Below are 17686 nucleotides of genomic sequence, written 5' to 3' on the forward strand. Positions count from 1 at the left end.
TCAAATGTTTTAGGTTTGAGATATGAATATATAAAAATACTTGGTAGAGAGCGCTTCCTTCTAAATGGGGTCCTATATAGTGTGAATATAAGTTAGTCGAATTCTAATACGAATATCGAACATCAGATTTTTAAAAAAAAAGGACAAAACAAGAAAGAGAAAGAGAAAGGAGCCTTGTGTTCAAGTGTCATTTTCTAATAAACAGTACTTCTCGAGGAACACAAGTCTCCTATCCCTTTCTTCCTTTTTTCTCATTCCATAAAGCCTTTCTTGATTCCTTTCTTTCATTTATTACCAAAACAAATATTTTTTTTCCTATTGTTTTCACAAACACCATTATCCCTTCTTCTTCTTCTTCTTCTTCTTCTTCTTCTTCCTTTTTCACAAACATGTCCACTTAAAAAGAAGATAAAAGATAAACTCAAAATCTTTGCCCCTCACTTTTTCTTCACTTACACTTAGCTTTTTAACAATCTCTCCCTAACTCTTTTTCCACTAAATCTATCATCAAGAATCAAACTTGAAGTTTGTTCATCTTTCTTTTTCCACATCATGTGTATGTGCAACTTTTTACTTTTATATTTCATCAATTTGGGGTTTTTGAGGTATTAAAGCCAAAAACATCATAAAAAAGAACAAATCTTGAATTTGTCATATCCAAGATGCCCTTAGAAGGGGTTTTTGTTCAACCAAACTCATCTTCATCAAAACAAACCCCTGATCTTTCTCTCCATATTAGCCCTCCAAATAATACTAATTCCTCAAACAAATCATCATCATCAACAACACGTACAACAACACATAATAGTCTGACCGAGCTTTCTTTAGCTCATCCAACTACTAATAATGAAGAAAATAGGAGTTTTTCAAGAAACCCTTTTCTCCAACAAAGCCAAAACATGAATAGTTGTTATATGATTAATCATCAACCACATGGGGTTTCTTTATTAGACCCTATAAAGGGTATTCCAATTTATCATCAAGATTCATTTTCTAATTTCTTGGAGAAAGATCCAAAGAGATTATCATCATTTGGATCCCTTTATTCAACACCTTATATTAATAATTTGGATCATTTATCATTTTTGAATAATTCATGTGGTACAAATGTTTCTTCTTCTCGGATACCTATTGTGGCTAATAGATTTCACAATCAATATTATAATGGAGTTGGATTAGGTTCACCTTCTTCTCATCATGAAAATAGTTTGATGATGAGATCAAGATTTTTACCTAAATTTCCAACTAAAAGAAGCATGAGGGCACCGCGAATGCGATGGACAACTTCACTTCATGCTAGATTTGTTCATGCTGTTGAGCTTCTTGGTGGACATGAAAGTAAAAACTCTATCCATCCCCTACTTTTAGTTTTTTTTTTTTTTACATATATAATGCACTTGTTTGTGTATCTTAAAATTAATTTTCATCTCCTAGTTTGAGTTATCTTGTAAAAATTTCATTTTATTTTTTTTTAATGTTTTTTTGGTGGCCAATGGACATGAAAGTAAACCCCAAATCTTTATCTTGATTTTTTTTTTCAACTTCCTTGATTTGATTTGATTTTTAGGGTACATTAGGTTTGATGAGAGAAGTGATGAGAACATTAATGATATTAATAGTTTCGAAAAAAAGATTCAGGATTTAAATTTGACAGATTTAATTTTTATTTTTATTTTTTACACTATTGTAAGTCAATACATGACTTTTGCAATTTAGGTTCATATATGTTCATATTCATCATCACATTTTAGTGCATTTAAAATTATTGCTGCTTAATAATATACTAAAAATTGCATATTTAATTCTAATGTTGAATTTTCTTGAATTTTTAATTAGGGGCTACTCCTAAATCAGTCTTGGAGCTAATGGATGTCAAAGATCTCACTCTAGCTCATGTCAAAAGTCATTTGCAGGTAAAATAATTAAATTACAAGAAAAAATATAAAAGGAAAATTCAGTTTAATTAAATCTATTTTTCTTTTTCTTTTTTCTTGTGTGGGTGAATTGTTTCTGTGGCACAGTAATCGATGAAAAATGCAGTGAATGAATGACTGAATTAAAGAAAACAAGTCTGATAGTATAGCAGAGAGATAAAGAAAAAGAAAACAGACAAAAGTAAGTCATCATTATTCAATAATAATAATAATAACACTACTAATACTTCTTGTTACCTTATCATAAACATTAACCTCGTGATTAATGAATTATGAAACATTTTGAGTCCACAATATTATTTTTTTCGTGATTTGAAGCAACCGTTAGTAAATAAAATATCTTTTTATATATAGTTATATATAGTGTAATTTTACGTCGTACTCCTACGTAGCTTTACCCTCGTATATATCTATGTGTGAGTAGGGGTGAAGCAAAAATATGAGTTATGAGTTTGACTATACTCAGTAATTTTAGTTTAAATTGTGTATTTGTCTTAGGTTTATTGAATATGTAGTTTTTGACGGGATACTTTCGAAAAATTAGAATTTTGAATTTATAAACTTCAAATCTTAGCTTCACCCGAGCGTGTGAGAGAGTGAGGAGATATATGGGGGTATAAATGGAATCTTTTTGTATTTATTGAATTGTTGTTTAAAATTCTAAAATACTTTTTTTCTAATGCAGATGTATCGCACTGTTAAAACCACTGACAAACCTGCAGCTTCCTCAGGTAATTAATTAATTCACTATATTCAAAAAGGAATTAATAACTATATTTATCGTTAAATAACTTAATAGCTAATCGTATTATTGATAACCCATCACTAACTCATTATTAAATTGGATTAGTAACAGATTTTTGCTAGCTCTTTTAATGATAGAAATTTTCTAAACCATCTCTCTATCCTATAAAGATTGAGACTTATCTACGTACGTTCACTTTATACTTGCGGAATCACACTAAATATATTATTATTATTGTTATGCATAAAATTTGTCTGTCGCTAATTTATTATCGGTAATTTATTAAGGGCAATCCGATGGATCAGGTGAAGAAGATCTGTTAGCTATAGACAGGATTTTGGATCAAAGAGGTCCATCAGATGGATGTGATGAACCTTCTACAACTCTTTGGAGCAACTCCTCTAGGTACAATTGACACATAAATTATATATAATTCTTTGAATAAATGACCATGTCTTTTGATTTTCATGGCGTTTACGTTATATACATCGATGATATAAAAATAATTAGGTAACCAGGTCGCTGATGAGGTAGTTACACATAAATCGTTATGATAAAATACTTCGATTCATTTTATTTGACATACTTCATTTTTTAGTCTGTCTCAAAAATAATTATATTTTGAAATAATGACTTCAAATTTTGTTTACATATTGCTTATTGAATTTATATCACAAAATTTAAAAGTCTTTCTTTCTTTCTTTCTAAATTACGTGTCCATGTCTATAAATTAGATCGAAGGGAGTAATTGATAACCTAATAATATGTTGTAGTATATATAAATGCTATAATAGGTTGAATTTAATGTCTATACACTTGAAGTATAAGAAATATTTTTACAATTAAGACACTTTAAAGGTATAGTTACATGTAGCTCTGTTTAATATATATTTACGTCCACATAAAAATGTGGCCACAAATATATTTTTTTAATACAGTAAACAAATAAAAATGGATGGTGATAAAAAAAAATTTGGTCTCATGGGGAAAATATTCACACGTACATTATTAACTTTTGAAGTAATGATGAATAAAATTGATAAACATATTTTCTTTTACTTTTTGCATGAATCTTTAGAAATGCAAACCCACGTACTTCATTTTCTAATTATTCTAAATATATTAGTATTATATACTTATATAAAGAGTTTCTTGTGGCAGCTTTTGCTTTTTTTTTTTTCTTCTCTTTTTATTATATTTCATTTTTCTTTTTTCACCTGAAGATTTTTCAACATATGTACGCCCTTTATTTTTTATTAAAGAAACATATATAATAGTACTACATAAATTAAAGTGTAGTATTTAATTACTGCAACATCTACTTTATCTTTTCTTTTTTCTCTTTCTTTGCATTTTGGAATTAATTAATTTAATTTTCTAATTAAATTTAATATAGACAAAACCCTTTTACTTTACTTTGTTGTTATTCTCTTCACGAGGAGACTTTAGCATATATGTCCAAAAAAAAGACCTTTCTCTTGACTTAAGTGCTCTCCTTTTCTCAAAGTTATACATTTGTTTAATTAAAGTATTTATTTATGCATGCTGTTTCTATGGACGTGTGTTTGTCTCTTATGTGTATATAGTTAATAATAATAATATATAATATGTAATATCTTTCTTGTTATTTGAAATTTGAAATGTAGCTTCTACGTACGTATTAGGAAAACTTGCTCTATAAATTGTCCTTTTCCTTGATTACTTAATACTTTGACTTTAAGTATGCACATATAAATATTTTAATTTGTATTACTGTATCAGTCGAACACTTCAATTTCAACCTTAATTATGTATATAAGTAATGTTCTTCCATACTCTTGAGAAAATAGGCATAAGGTAGGTATACATCTTATTGGTAGAGAACTTCCCACCCCCAGTGTCTTTGAAGACTTAGTCAAAAATAGCTTTTAGCGGGAATAAATAGACACATTAATAAAGAGTGCTAAAGTCTAGCTTTATCGGCACTAGTTAAGTGTCATTAAATCCAGTGTTGCTAAAGGCTTTAGGGGTATATACAAAGAGTGCTAATTGCCACTAAAAATACATATTTAATGACAATTAAGCTATTGTCATTAATTAATTGTCGCTAAAGATCATTTTTGACGTAATGTCAATGATATTAAGTCCACCTGCTACATGTGGTTTGCACACTGTTTTCCAGGAAACTAAGGCTTTCTTGGATGAGTTGGATTTTAATTTAGTCTTTTAATAGGTTGAACTTTAATTTTTCGCCTTCAGATGTTGGTCTTCAATTTTTATCTTTTTAACAATATAATTTATGTCTAATAAGACATAAAGTTCTTTAAATTTGAAGTCATGTTGGGACATAAATATAGGACATTATGATATATATAAGAAAATATAAACTTACATCCCGTGGAAACATTGTTTGTTATGAACGATAAAAATTAAAAACCATCATAAAATAAAGCTAAGACAAAATTGCAAATGACTCCATTATAAAAAAAAATTGAAAGCTCTTGCACCATTAATAAAAAAAATAAGTGTATTTAGACTTCTCTTACCCCATCTTCACCTGTAATTAGTCTAGTTCTAGGGTTTACTAGATCCAAATTCTTTTTAGTTCTCTATCCATTGTCATTTTTTTCTTTTGAAAAAGAGTGTTGATGGTGAAGGAGAGAGAAATAACGGGACAAACGAGACTTGCTCAAATGATTAAACACTTTTATCATTCATCGATAGATTGAGCATTTGAGTTAAGCTATATACTAAGAAATGAGAAGACTATTGATCCTCCCGAGGGGTAGGATGATAACGGGTTGAAGAGTAATGGGCTTGGAGTAGCGAAAAAGTACACTAATGGGCTGATTGTGAGATGAAAGAAGCCCAAAATCCCTTGATGTGCTTGATTCATTCTATTTTTAGATAAATGATCTTATAATAATATAAATATTTCTCTTAAGGAGTATGCAAAAACTTTAAAAGTATATGTTATAGTATATAAAGTTTATTTTCTACTTAAATTTTCAGTAGTAGAGAAAGATTATCACAAGCTAGCTTCAACGAATCAAATGGACTCATCAGATCATCATCTTTTCCATCTCAACAAAGATTTGGCCACCATATAGAGGTACTTCCCTCAATCTCTTCTCGTTTTTCCTAATAAACATATTGTTCAGATCAACTTACGTACATTTTGAATAACCCTATCTTTTAATGTAATACTAGTGTTTTCCTCATTTTACTTTGCATGGAAGTACTATCAAATGTTTAATTGATGTTATAGCCTCAAAATTATAATTTAAATTTTAAAAGATGTTCAATATTTAAAATAAAAAGGGAATTATAGTATTTTTGGTTCCTTCGTTATTTGGTTAATTATGATTTAATCCTTGTGATATCAAGCAAAACACATTATTTAGCCTTCAATCAATAGAAATGTGAATTGTAAAATGTTTTATTAATGACCCCTTATTTTTCTTCTCTTTTCTATGTTTTAATAATGAACTCACCCACTATATATGTGGAGAATTTATCCCCCTCTCCACTAGGAAAAAAAGGGACACCATTATAAGTAAAACATTTACAACTTCTTTTTTCATTTTAACAAAAGGAAAAGAATTGCTATAGTTGAATTAGTTGACACTAGATTAGACAAACATAACTGCATACGTCTCAATTCCAAACAAGTTGATCAGGTTAGCTATTTGACCTAACTAAATCTATAACTAGACAATGTGGTCCGTCGCAATTATATTGCCTTCCATTTCAACATAAAAATCATGATATTAAGTGTACTAAATATGTGAAGAAATTATTGCAGGAATGTGAATATTCAAGAGCAATGAGCTATGTAGGTTGCAGTTTGGATCAGAAAAACCCTAGCTTGGAGTTCACATTAGGAAGATCAGATTGGGTAGAAAAGAACCATGACTAAAATTTGGGCATCAACACCTTCAATATATTAAATTTTATTTGGGTTTTTGGCTTAAAGCTGATTCTTCTAATTTTGTTATTTTTTGTAATTTGAGATGAAAGGTATGTGATATCAAGATTGAACTATTAAGAGCTACTACTACTACTACTACTAAAAACAAAAAGAATTGGTTTTCTTTAGCTAGCATGGCTAAGTAAGTTCCCATGTAGCTTCAACTAAGTTATGACCTACCTATATATATATATATATACACAACCTAATTTTTTTTTTAGAGTTTTGTTAATTAGACTTTTTTTTCCTTGTTTAATTTGAGTTCTTGGGTTGTTTATGAGTATGTAATAATATAAAAGTTGTTGGAGTTTTTGGGTTGTCTGTGAGGCATAGAGTTTCTCTTGTATTAATGACTACTCTAGTGGAATGGTTTTATATGGTGCAATAGTAGAATGCTTTTTTTATGGTACAAGGACATTATTATTCAAAATATTAGCCTAGCATCAAATTATAAATTAAGTAATGGTGTATCAATATAATTAAGAAATGTAATGCCCAAGAAGCAAATTCTTAGTAAATATCTCAGGATCAGTTTCTTGCGAATTAATTGTTGGTCCATAATCCATTAATTAAATTAATTTCCAACCAATTTTTTTTTGATTATTTTATTTATATTTATAGTAATTAGAAGCAAAAATAAATTCATTAACATACAAAAAAAATAAAAATAAAAATAAATCCACAAGGGACTTGGAGGAGTGTGAATGTTCTTTTTTGGAGGAATTTTCAAAACCGACTATAGTTTAGGCTTAATTATAAATTTATATATAGCTAAATTATGATTCTTAGCTACATGATAGAATCATGCGAGAGGTGAGAGAGGACAAATTCATATTTTATTCATTCTATCAAGTGTATTTATTCCTTGTGTATTCGCTCTGATTCTTTAGTGTGGGAATGATTTTGGATATGAATTAAGGTAACTAGAATCTCATAGTACAAAGTTGAATTGAAAGTTTCCTTATCATTAAGTTTTGATGTAAGATTCTCTTTGGGTCAATTTCAAACAACCATATCTCTTCTTAGAATATAAGAGTTGTGACCCATAACCTATTAAATTAAAGGTCTTTGAATTATCTTTCCAATGCCATCAAGTTTGCAACATTCCACGTTCGGAGTAGAGAGTTATGATCATTTTACTAAATAATGTAGTGCAGTTCCGTTTTAGCCGCGGGAGAATTCTAAATAAAGTAATTTTCTTCTCCTTAAACCACTAGGAAAACCTTAAAAACAGATTTCTTAACTCCTATAAAACCCTAAACAATCTTATTTCCATCTTTTAATCCATCATTCTCTTCTCTCTCAAACCCTAAGACAAAACCCTAAGAAAAAATCAAAGTAGAAGACTCCATTCAAGATTCTTTCAATCTTTTTCAAGATTCTTTCCATCTTTTTCAAAATTCTTCTTCAAGGTAAGTTTTTCTCCAAGAATTCCATTCTTTCAAACTAAAATTTCTCCCTACAATTATGAATCACTAATGAAAATCATAAATCTTGGCAATAGAGATTTCAAGAAACTAATTCAAGAATCTCAAGAAAGGTTTTCTTGATTTTTTTTTTACCTTCAAGCTAGGGTTTCAAGGTTTCTAACAAGATTCTTCAAGATTTTTCAACAACCTTGTTCTTCCAGGTATGTAAGACTATCATAGTGTTGGACTAGTTCGTCCTCACGCCCTACATCTATTTTCAAATCAGTAAAAGAGAAATCTAGAATTCTACCCCTAGATTTGAGTATTCTTGAGATAAGTTGATTTTGAGTTCTTAAATTCCTGATTCTTTTGAAATTCTATTCCTAAGAATTGAGTTTCTATATTTTTATTGAGATCCTTGAGTTGATTTGTTCAGGTCTATAATTCAGCATGAACCCTATTTTGAGTTATAAATCTTGAAAAGTTTTTCAAAGCCAACACTTGAGTTTTAAACTGAGTTTTTGAGGAAGTAAAGATGATTTTGAGAAAAAGTTTAAAGGTTCTATTTCATAAAGATTTAAGAGTTTCTAATGTTATGTTATTTTTATATATATACCTATGTTAATTATTGGATTTGAAAGATAAGTTCATAAGTGCATGTTTTCAAGAAGGTAAACACGTCTCACGTTTTGAAAAATATTTCAAGCAATGTAAGAAGTCCATTCTTTGTAATGGGTGAATTGAGCACAAAGTTATATTAATTATTTTGGGAGTAGTATCGAGCACCTAGTTAGGTTAGTCTTTTATGATTCGGAAGTCCCATAGAACTACGTAGCCAGCGTAGGATAGGATATCATTGATTCTTCATGCGACTCCTCACCGCCTCTGAGAAGACATATAGTTGGATCCATAGTCACGATATCATCCTGAAATGACCCAAAAGGTTCTTAAAAATGTGCTTCGGAAGTTACCGGAAACTTGTTTAGCTATATCAAAAAAATCCGTTTCGTTTTTCGAAAATACGACTTCATATTCTTGTTTAGGGGGTCAAATTGAGTGGGAAATGGGTCTAACCCAAATTTTAGAGCAACCGTATCAAAATCCGAAATTTCCAAGTGAAGCCTTTTTCGAGGGTCTACTTTGGAGGGTCATATCTCCTAGCACACAAATTATTGGGTGGCCCATAACATATCCATGGAAAGCCCTTGGAGTTAGCTACCTAACGCACTTCGTTTCACCTCATTCGGAGTTCGGACGAAGAAGTTATGCCCATTTTCATAAAATCTGTCCGGCAGGAAATGCAATTTCCAGTGAGCGTTTTTACTGTTCACCCGCCTCATTTTTTTTTCTAAGTGTTGGACCATTTTTCCAAAGGGCATATGTTATTTCCTATATACCATTAGTTCAATTCTCATCTCTAAAACATTTCCCAAAACACCTCTCCCATACTTAGACACATTTTCTCTCAAGAACCCTAATCCAAAACCTTCCTCAAGATTGAAGAGACTCTTGCTCCAAGTTCCAAGCTTCCATTGAAGACACTCTCAAGACCTTCATAAGAACTTAAGGTATGTGGTGTTGAACTCATGGGTCCTTCCACCCATAGTGCCTAGACTCTATTCTACTCACTAATTCATGGTTTAAGTTAAGATTCATAAATTAGTCTTGTTCTTTGTAATAATTTCCTGCACATTGAATTTTAAACATGAAAAGTGATTGTTTTGAGCATGTTGTGACTCTAGAACTTGAATCTAAATTTGGAATGGATGTGGAGATTTTCATGTGGTATTGTGGGTGTTAAAAGGTGTTGTTGTAGGTTGTTCACTGGTTTGGCTGCATAATTACTACCCTATTTTCCATGCTGTTTGATTCCATTACATGCCTTCAAGGTGTTTGACAAAATATCCAACTATGGAGAATTGATGAATCGATGTTTTAAAGCTTGAGTTATGAGATGTATGGCAATCCAGAGATGTGTTGATGACAAACTAAGCTTGTGTATATGTTCATTCCATACGTGAGATTGCATTAGAGCCTAATGGGAATTTCCTATATAAAGTGTTGCATGACCATGCCCGGTCCGGGGGAAAAGAACCGGACAACCACGTGAGAGGTTTATATCTCACCACCTAAGATGCTTGGGGTGTGACCAACATCAACCATGTGAGAGGTTTATATCTCACCACCTAGGATGTTTGGGGTGTGACCAACATCAACCATGTGAGGGGTTTATACCTTGCCACCAGGGTGTCCGGGTGTGAACGGCATCCCCCATCTTAAGTTGGGGTTATAGATTGGTTGGATCATGCATACACATATGATATCTACTATTAGTATAGATTTACTTAAACATGTTTTGACTTCACTTTGATCATGCATCCTCATATTATCATTCATAATGCCTATGAAACTATTTCTTGTATTTCGATTGTGTCATTGTCTATTGTTGTGTTGCACCCCGCATACTTAGTACATTCCAAGTACTAACGCATATTTTGCCTACATGATGTCACCATGTAGGGACCGGAGCTACTCTTGATCCTTCTCTCCATTCACGTGGCTAGTACGGTGCTTATCCGAGTTTGTTGGTGAGTCCTCAATGATTCGAGGGCTATGTTATGTTTCCTACTCCTATGTTTTGAGACTTTAGCTTGCAATTGTATTTTGACTATGAGGGGAGCCGGTAGTATGTCATGGCCCCCGTTCTATCTATGTATGTAGAGGTGTGCGTTGGACAAGTATTTTGTAAATGAGCTTGACTCTTGTTCTACGATGTCATTTTGAAATGGTTTGCCCTTAGTCCCTATTTCCCGTTGATTAATGTTGATTGTACTTCCGCGACCGATGAAGTGTGATGACAAGTTTGAGAGGCTTGTTTGGGGTTCCTTCGGGTTCCTCATTCGCCATGTCACGTCTAGGCCCTAGGCTTGGGTCGTGGCACATCCTATACCCTGGCAAAGTATAGGATTGCCCTGACAACGTGAGGCGAAACGTTGTATCATTGCTAGGCTCATGCTAATGGTTGTCAGTTAGAGAAACTCTCCACAAGTAAAGATTATTCTTTTCATGTTGCTTTTATTGCATATCCTATTGTAAAGATTAAATGGTTTTCACTTCATGTTCATATATTGATTCAGTTGAGTTGCTTTCAGTCAATCAATTCAGTTGTTTGTTTACTCAGCCATATTACATACTCATACATTTCATGTTCTGATGTCATTCGACCTGCATCAGTTTATGATGCAGATATAGGCGTTCATGATTATCAACGAGCGCTTCGTTGAGATCACTCTACACTCCAGTTAGCTTTGGTGAGCCTCCTTGTATTCTAGATGACTTCACAACTACTTTCCAGTTAGTAGTTTTGAGGTGTCGTGGGTCTTGTCCCAACATCCTTTCTTAATAGTCGATGTTTCATAGATAGACAGTTTTGGAAAGTTTTTCAGTTTCAGATGTTTTATTTAAACTTATGATTCATACTCAATATATTCAATAAAGTTTTGAGATTTAGTAAACTGTTTTTAAACGTTTCTTTCAATTTGATGCTTATGTATGCTCAAGTTAGCCTTCCGCTTGTAGTCAGCTAGGATAAGGGTTCGCTTGGGGACCAGTAATGATTCTTGAGTACCGGCCACGTCCAGGGTGTAGGCTCGGATCGTGACAACTTGACTTTTGATTAGGTATCGGTATATGTAAGGTTTCATTCTTGGAAGGAAAAATACCATAAATTTTGTGATAGAATTTTGTTTGTCAAGTCCCATTATGTTGAAAAAATTGTGAAATACAATTTTGTTGGTTGGGTGCGTCTTGCAACTGCTTTTAATTCATGTGTGAAAATGGTGTGACAAAGAATAAAGAGAGTTTGCTAGCGACATATGGCGGGATGGTGGTCTCAGTTTCCTGATATTTTTCCTTTCCTAATTAACGACGGTTCGGGTCGTTAAAATACCAGTCGCTTTCCCCTTTTTTGTATTAAATATTATTAATTTATTTCAGTACCCCTTCTAAACCCCATTGTGTCTCCATATGCTAAACGTTAAGTTCAATTAAATGATAATAATAATTTATCTTAGAGAGTATAGTAACTTCTAAACCCTATTGTGATAGTTTAGATTTATGCACAGAGAAAGATCGTCGATAGGAAATCTCTGTTATGCACCAACGACGGCGCCTTCTCTTTACCTTTCCCGTGCCCTACCTCATTCCTTTGTTGGCTTGAACTCCATCTCTTTTCTTATTTGTTTGGGAGAGTTACTTATAGGACGATCCACCGGTAGACCAAGACTTGAATGGATAGAATCGTTCTACCCCTGTTGATGCCGGTGCTGCTTATCGACGGCCCTTCGTTTACTTCTCTGGAGTCAACGATGCCGCTTTTTCCGTCACGGAAACTGTTTGTTGTGCATGCATTTTTTTTTATCATATACTCCCTCCGTCCCATTTTATGTGGCAACATTTGACCGGGCACGGAGTTTAAGAAATAAATGAAGACTTTGAAATGTTTACCAAATTGCCCTTTAAAAAGTACACTCACTTTTCTCTCCCCTCATAAATGTATTGGATGATTAAATTTATAATATATTAACTAACTATAGTTTGGTAATACAAGTGTGGAACTCCTCCATTTCAAAATAGTTGTAACATTTCGCTCAATTTTTCAAGCTAAATTATATTTGATTAATTCAATATTTAAATTTAAAATTGTGAGCATACTACTTGAAACTCCTAGTAAGAGTTGAACATTTTACAATGTGATTTCCTTTTTCATTGGTATTTCCTTCTAACTTAAAAATGTTTTTGTCTAACTTTAGAGTGAACAAGATGAGGTGCAACTCGAATCCTTAAGCACTCTAACTTCCAAGATTTCAAAGGTTCATCTTGATAGAAACTCTGACTTAGTTTTTTATTCATCCTATTATATTTCCTTAGTAATTTGGATTTGAGGGTGGTGTGCGTCTTGCAATTACTTTTGATTCAATTGTGTAAAAATGGTGTGACAAAGAAAAAAGGGAGTTTGTTAGTCTAATAAAAAAAAGGAAAAATTACTTATACACACACATTTACTTACCTTAATATTCATTTATCCCTATCTTTTTTTAAAATTTCAAAAATCCCTTAATTCCCCCAATTCATAAAATCTTCTGGAGACATAAATATTCCACTCCTATTTTCAGCCTACACTCATATTTCTCACTCCCCATTTCACTCCTTTATTTTATCCCTAAATTATCTCCACTTCTTTAGCAGTTACAAATTTCAAATTCATTTTGATTGAAGTTCTTGCCTTTTCTGTTGTCGTTTCTTTTTATTTTGTCTTTTTCCTTCTTTTTCTTTTTTTTGGTTTAATAGTTGTTTTGTTTTTCTATTATTTCCAAATCAGTGTTGGGTATGGTATTTGTATTTTTGGTTAATAAAACTCACTTCGTGTGATTGATTTAAAAATAATATAATACTTGTAAATGTTCCATAATTTGAGTTGGTTATGGACTCTAACAACTAATCATTCATTGAAATTGATTAAGATTCTTGTATTACTATTATTTAATCTTCTCATTGTCTCATAATAATATTAGTTTCAATTTCACCAAAATTTCATACAGTCTAATATTATTCTCTTTATTCTGGTGTTTTTCATAAACAAATTTCTTTAATGAATGTTGTTTGTTCATGTATCTAATTGATAACTTAATTCTTATTTATTGTGATGCATTTTAGATACACTTTATTTCAGCTTACGTACATCCTTCTTTCACAACCTTATCGTATCAGATACATTATTATCAACTACAAAATGATACATTATGTAAGTTATACATATCTTTCAAGGCAAACAATACAATACTTATCAATTTAAACGAGATACATAGATAGTAATGTATCATGCACTAATTTTTTAAATATGATACGTAAATTTGAATTTATACTAAATGTATCAATTACATAGCAATTACCACACGATAATGTATCGATCTCAAATCTAACATCTTATGGGCAACAATTACTTATTAAATGTATCTAGTATAAATACAATACTTATCAATTTAAACGAGATACATAAATAGTAATATATCATGCACTATTTTTTTAGATATGATACGTAAATTCGAATTTATACTAAATGTATCAATTACATAGAAACTACCACACAGTAATGTATCGATCTCAAATCTAACATCTTATGGGCAACATTTATTTATTTAATGCATCCAGTATAAATATAATACTTATCAATTTAAACAAGATACATAAATAGTAAAATGCTACGTAACAAAGATAATCATGATGTATCTTCTCAAAATTTTCGACAATTTTGAATCAAAATTGAAAGGATCTTTAATAAACTAGGAGTAGAATTTTGAATCTCAAAATTTTCAACAATTTTGAATCAAAATTGAAAGGATCTTCGCTGAACTGAGAGAGATGAAAGAATCTTGAATTTTAAATTTTTTGATAATCTTGAATCAACATTGAAAGGATCTTCGATGAACTTGAAGATTCAAAAGGATATCGTTTGTCCAACAACAATTTCATCACTTTTGTATTCTTCATAACTCATCTCGCTTACCCAAAATTTCGACAAAAGTTTTTGAAACAAATCTAAAAGGTTTATTCATTGAAATTTTGAATTTCTTCTTCTATTAGGATTTGCCTCTGTATGATTGAGAGTAAGAAGAAACATAAGCGTAATTTATGGGATTTAATTAATTTTCAGATTTTATTCCTTTTTTAGCACAATCGAAATATTTTTCTTGTATTAGAATTAATGTATCCAGAAGGTGACTTATGTATCCGGAAGGTACAAATTTTAAGGGATTATTGTAATTAGAAAAAAATAGGGATATGATGTAATTACACTTTACAATATGGGATTTGGGTAAATTATACTAAAAAATGAGATATGTGACTCATAACTTGACTTGATGTTGTACATGTTTGGCTTTCGGTACTCTTTCATAGAATTCCAGTAGTTTCTTTTGCTTCTCAAAAGACCCCAGACTACAAGATGGAGTTGATGTTCTTACAAGTTGCAAATCTAAATTATTAGGAAAGTACATTATTCTCATATTAAAAGCAGAGCTAGAGTCAGGATTTGATTTTGTGGGTTCTATATTTTAAAATAAAATAATAATCTCAAGCTAATGTAACAATCGTCAATATTACCTTAGATGTTGTTGTAAAAACTTAATTTATTAATATGAATATTTAAGTAATTTAATTTAAAGTTCTAAAATATTTTTGATATATATATAAAATTGAACAATTATATTATTCTATAATCTTTTGTATTATTTTAAGTAAAATTTAAATTATTAAATTCACCATTAATATTTTTAAATTTAATAGATTCAACATTGAGCCATCTGCCTTGAAGAGTTAAAATTTCGGAAAGCAAACAACAATTTAATTATTATAATCAGTTATCAAAAAGAATGAAAACACAAGTACATAAAGAGGATTGCACTTACTGGATTGGGAACTTGAAGAATCATCATACTCCATAGTGCAACTAATCTTCAGCTATTACAAGTTTATGAAAGAGTAATACTAACAAAAAGACTATGATATGTTGTTTTTGGTCCTAAATTATCGGACATTTCACTAAGCGCGAACCTGAGAAAGTAATTTGAACATTAAACTTGAAGATCTAGGATCTAATATAGCCCAGTTTCATCACCAACGCCCAATCTACTACCGTTGAATAATTCAATGCACGAAAGAGAATAGTAAAAGGAAGGTATTGAAGATTTCGATTTGTTTATACTTTGATCTTTTACATGTGATATGAAGCAATGTATTCATATTTCATTGATGTATTAATGCAACTCTGCATTATTGCCAACTTTCGTTTGGAATCTGTTGATCAAGTGTTTGCTCTTGTTCTAATGAAATTTCAATAGTCCATCTTTCCAATTTGACAATTTCCCCTCGAGAATGTCTTGTCTTAATTAATACACATATTTGGTCAATTTTCTAAGTTGTTTTAATTTGAATATATAATGTGTAACAAACTAACAAACCAATTCCCTACTACTAATAATAATATTGTCAATTTTAGGTCTACGCTTGTATGACTTTAAAACGTGTCAAGTTGAAAATGAAAAATTGTCCCCAAAAACCATTCTTTTTAAATTTGAGTAAAATAGAAAGTAAGGAGCACAAATTAAAACAGAAGACGATGATCTCAACAAATTTAAGTAAAAAAGCAGAAGAGGTTGTATCAAAAGAAATACATAGACCGAGAAAAATGTGCTTCCTGTAAGACCTTTCAAGAACGATACTACAAAATGTTTTAGTAGTGATTTTGGAAAAACAGTTTGAATTATCAATTGATTGTTCATTCTAATTTGCGAAAGATGAAATCACCAAATTTCATTGATTGAGTTCTTTATGGGTAATTTTTAAGGCATGTCTCGAGCATTGGCAGAGCTATAGTGTGCCAAGGGTATCCAATTGGACCCCCTTCGCCGGAAAATTATATTGTATGTATAAGTAAAATGCTACTTGAATTGGTTAAATTTAATATTTTGGACACCCTTAACATAGTAAGAAGCTGCGACCCAGTGGTCTGAAGTTCTCTTGCTTACATTGCTCGCGTGGGTTCGAATTCCCACAGTTATATTTTTAGTAGAAATCTCCTATTAACGTGCTCCTTTAAGCTAATTAAATTACTTTCTAAATAATAGTTATTAAATTTGTTATTTTTGAAGTAATTCAGATATTATTCATCAAAATGGTTTTTAATTAGAAATCTACATTTAGTAGCAAATTGAATTTTCAATGAATTGGATTTTTTATTTCTTTTCATTTAAATTTGAAATAACATTTAAATGTAATTATTTACCTTAAAGTTAATTAAAAAAATCTAAACTATTCATAAAGCGAACAAAAGAACACCTCGTTTGATTCTGATTTCATTACTCATGTCTCATTATTGTTGTCGTCACAAGAGATTAGTGAAAACTTGAAACGTAAAAATAATTTCATTTTAAGCTTAATCCCCGCCTCCACCCCCATCCCCCAACCCCCCCCCCTTTTTTTTTTTTGCTTTGTTCGTTCAATTCATATTTAATAAAACACAAATATTAAAGCTAAATATTATGCAATTTGTTTTTTAAAATTTTGAAACATTTATTCATAAAAAAAAGTAATATTAATTGTAACACCCCAGATAAAAATTTCGAACTAGGACTCGAACCGTTCTTCGTAGTGAGTGATATTTTACCAAGGAATTTAAAATTTCTTATGTGTTAAGGTCACTAGATGTAGCACCTTGAGTTCCAAAAAGAAGTAAATTGGAAATAGCAAAATCTGAAATTTTGCAACTTATGCTTAATTTATGGATTTTGGGTCAACTTAAAACGACCATAACTCTCAGTGCAGGATGCGTTAGGCGGGCTACAAGATAGCTAATGAAAGGTCTTTAAATTATCTTACCAACGCCACCTAGTTTGCTAAATTTCGAGTTCTGAGTAAAAAGTTATGACTGATTTACTAACGACGCCCAAACCTGGCAGCAGCTCCGCGATGGCTCCGCGTTACGGAGTCAATACGGACCTCACTACCTGCTGAAAAATTATTTTGACTCCCATCTCGTTTTATTTATTTCTTTAGGGGTATTTTAGTCCTAAAAAATCTTAGGAGATCATCT

General features: G+C 31.1%; 1 protein-coding gene across 1 annotated transcript; it reads left to right on the forward strand.

The window, feature by feature from the left end:
- Positions 1-660: 660 nt before the first annotated feature.
- On the forward strand, positions 661-6617 carry LOC125831567 (transcription repressor KAN1-like). Its single transcript, XM_049510725.1, has 6 exons — positions 661-1338; positions 1837-1913; positions 2620-2665; positions 2967-3084; positions 5671-5770; positions 6464-6617. The coding sequence occupies exons 1-6, from the start codon at positions 663-665 to the stop codon at positions 6575-6577; spliced, it is 1131 nt and encodes a 376-aa protein (XP_049366682.1). The 5' UTR covers positions 661-662; the 3' UTR covers positions 6578-6617.
- The last annotated feature ends 11069 nt before the right edge of the window (positions 6618-17686 follow it).

Source organism: Solanum verrucosum, unplaced genomic scaffold, assembly GCF_900185275.1.
Source record: "Solanum verrucosum unplaced genomic scaffold, falcon-dt-bn FXZP01000049.1, whole genome shotgun sequence".
Taxonomy (NCBI): domain Eukaryota; kingdom Viridiplantae; phylum Streptophyta; class Magnoliopsida; order Solanales; family Solanaceae; genus Solanum; species Solanum verrucosum.

Coding starts and splice junctions, on each gene's coding strand:
- LOC125831567 (XM_049510725.1), top strand. CDS start 663: ATGCCCTTAGAAGGGGTTTTTGTTCAACCAAACTCATCTTCATCAAAA. Junction 3,085..5,670: donor CTTTGGAGCAACTCCTCTAG/GTACAATTGACA, acceptor TTAAATTTTCAG/TAGTAGAGAAAGATTATCAC. Junction 5,771..6,463: donor GATTTGGCCACCATATAGAG/GTACTTCCCTCA, acceptor AAATTATTGCAG/GAATGTGAATATTCAAGAGC.